At 43.9% G+C, this 2,327-nt stretch overlaps 1 protein-coding gene across 1 annotated transcript; it reads right to left on the minus strand.

The window, feature by feature from the left end:
* Window positions 1-605: 605 nt before the first annotated feature.
* Window positions 606-1,997, minus strand: LOC145669769 (uncharacterized). The gene has a single exon (XM_081738108.1). It carries the CDS (start codon window positions 1,995-1,997, stop codon window positions 606-608), a length of 1,392 nt encoding a protein of 463 aa, XP_081594234.1.
* Between the last annotated feature and the right edge of the window lie 330 nt (window positions 1,998-2,327).

Here is a 2,327-nt window from a genome sequence, read left to right on the forward strand (position 1 = left end):
AGATGGACGTTCCTTGGTAGGTCTGGAAAGTCGGCAACAAATAGTAAATACAAAAGAGGTGATAAAGCAGATCCATGTGGAACGCCAGATAACAGAAAAATGGGATATGAAAGCGCAGAATTTATTGCAACGTAAGTAAGACGGCAGACAAGAAAGTGATATATGAGCCGAATATAGGTCATAGGAAGCCGGAGTCTGACAAGCTTGTAAATGAGCGCTAAATGCCATACCTTATCAAACGCTTTTTCGAGATCGAATAGAAGAAGACAGGATGGCTGAATCGTGTTGTAATGGTTTGTGATTAATGTCGTGAGACGAAGCAACTGGTCGTTAATAGAGTAACCAGGACGGAAACCAGCTTGATGGGTCGGGATGAGATGGCGATCGGTTAAATATGGATGTAAGCGTTTGACGATGATCCTTTCAAAGATTTTACTGAGTGTTGACGTTAACCGGATGGGTCTGTAAGATGAGACGGAACTGGGAGGTTTATTAGGTTTTGGAAACATGAGACATTTTGAAACTTTCCATTCAGTGGGGTAGAAACCAGTGCGTAGTATGAACGTAAATATAAGGGCCAGAAGTTGGAGCAGTATAGGTGGGCTTTACTTGATGTGGCGGTAAGTTATGCTATCAAAGCCGGGAGCAGTATTTTTCTTACGCTGAACCACAGCTGTTATTTCATCCGACTGAATGGGTACAGTTAGGACATGCGGTGGTAATGGATGGTTGGCGTCCGGCTGAAAGTGCTGTGAATCCGTCTTTACACTGTCAACAGGATGTGAGCGGGAAGTAACCTGTGCAGGAGGTGTAAAAATACCTTGAAGATGGTCTGCGAATGCGTTCGCTTTTTCCAAATCCGAGTGTAATGGCTTGTCATTGACAAGGAGAGGATAAGGAGTCTTGGAAAATTTCCCACACAAGGCGTTAAAACGCTTCCAATACACGGTTGGATGGCTTGTGTCGGCGAGATTATTACAAGTTTTCACCCACTGCCTTTGCCGATATGCTAGAAGGTAATTTCGGACAGTTCTCTGTAGTTGATGGTGATGATGAAGTGCATCCGGGTTTCGTGTATGGAGATATTCACGATAAGCTTGTCGTGATTGACGAATCAAAGGAAGATAATGCGGTGGTAGTTTTGGACGATATGGTATGGATTCTGTTTGTGGTATGTAGAGAGCGGAGGCTTGTTGGAGAGCAGAAGTAATATGATCAACTTGAGCGTTAAGTTCATCTGAAGTGGTTGGTGCTTGATAAGGTGCAAGAGCAGAAGAGAGGTAAGTGCGGTAACGCGGCCAGTCGGCTTTATCGTAGCGGGGTGAAAGACGAGGTGGTGGGAGAGGCTGGTGAGGAGCAAGACCTGTATGATATGTAAGTTTTAACGGTGCGTGGTCGCTGCCAAGTAAATCGAGAACTGTGACAGTGCAGCGTGTGGTGAGCGTGTTAGAAGTAATTGCAATGTCCGGAGTGGTGTTTGATATTGGCCGAGTGGCCGTTGGAAGATCGAGAAGAACGCCTGTCGTATGAGTTGTGATATGATCAGTAAAACGGGTTTGGTCTTGAGCGGAGCGACTATGGAAATTGATATCAGCGAGAATGATATAATGGCGGTATGTAGCTGATATATGAGAGAAGAAATTAAGAGGAATTGGATTGCCTGGTCTGATGTATATTGTAGCCAAAGTGATAGTGATATTTTTAAAATACAGAGTAGTAATGACGTGCTCTGGTAAATGTAAAATAGGACATTGTTGCTGCCTGTATGGTATGTTGTGTCGGAAGCCTACAGCGGCTCCGCCATTTGCTCGCAAGGCTGGTAGTGGGTTATCACAGCGGAGTAAGATGTAATTAGGAAATCGACAAGAGATGGACTTGGTCAGAAAGGTTTCGTTGAGAAGGAAAGCTGTAATGTGTTCTTCGAGTAATAGGGTCTGGAAAAGGACTTTGTTTTTAGGTAGAGATCGGATATTCAGAAACAAGAAAGACAAGTCCATGAGGAGAAAATGATTAAACAGTTGTTTCGTATCGTGCAGTATGAAAATGAACATAGTTATTGGAGTATGTAGCATAAAGTGAGACATTGAAAGTTGATTTAGCGGCAAGTGTGAGTTGATGGAGAACGTGCTGACGATTGAAGGGGTGGATATTCTGAAGTGCGAGAGTAAGAAATTCCAGGAGTTTGCCCACAGTGACTGGATCATCTACATGTTTTTCAGTATTGGTTGATGCTGACTGGGTGCGGAGTGGAGCAACTAATTCCGGGTGTGATTCATCAGGCTTAGGTTTGTTTTTGCATTTATAGCTATAGGCGGGGTGCCTATCTT

The sequence above is a fragment of the Thermobia domestica genome, chromosome 14, assembly GCF_964235325.1.
Source record: "Thermobia domestica chromosome 14, izTheDome1.hap1.1, whole genome shotgun sequence".
In the NCBI taxonomy this organism is placed as follows: domain Eukaryota; kingdom Metazoa; phylum Arthropoda; class Insecta; order Zygentoma; family Lepismatidae; genus Thermobia; species Thermobia domestica.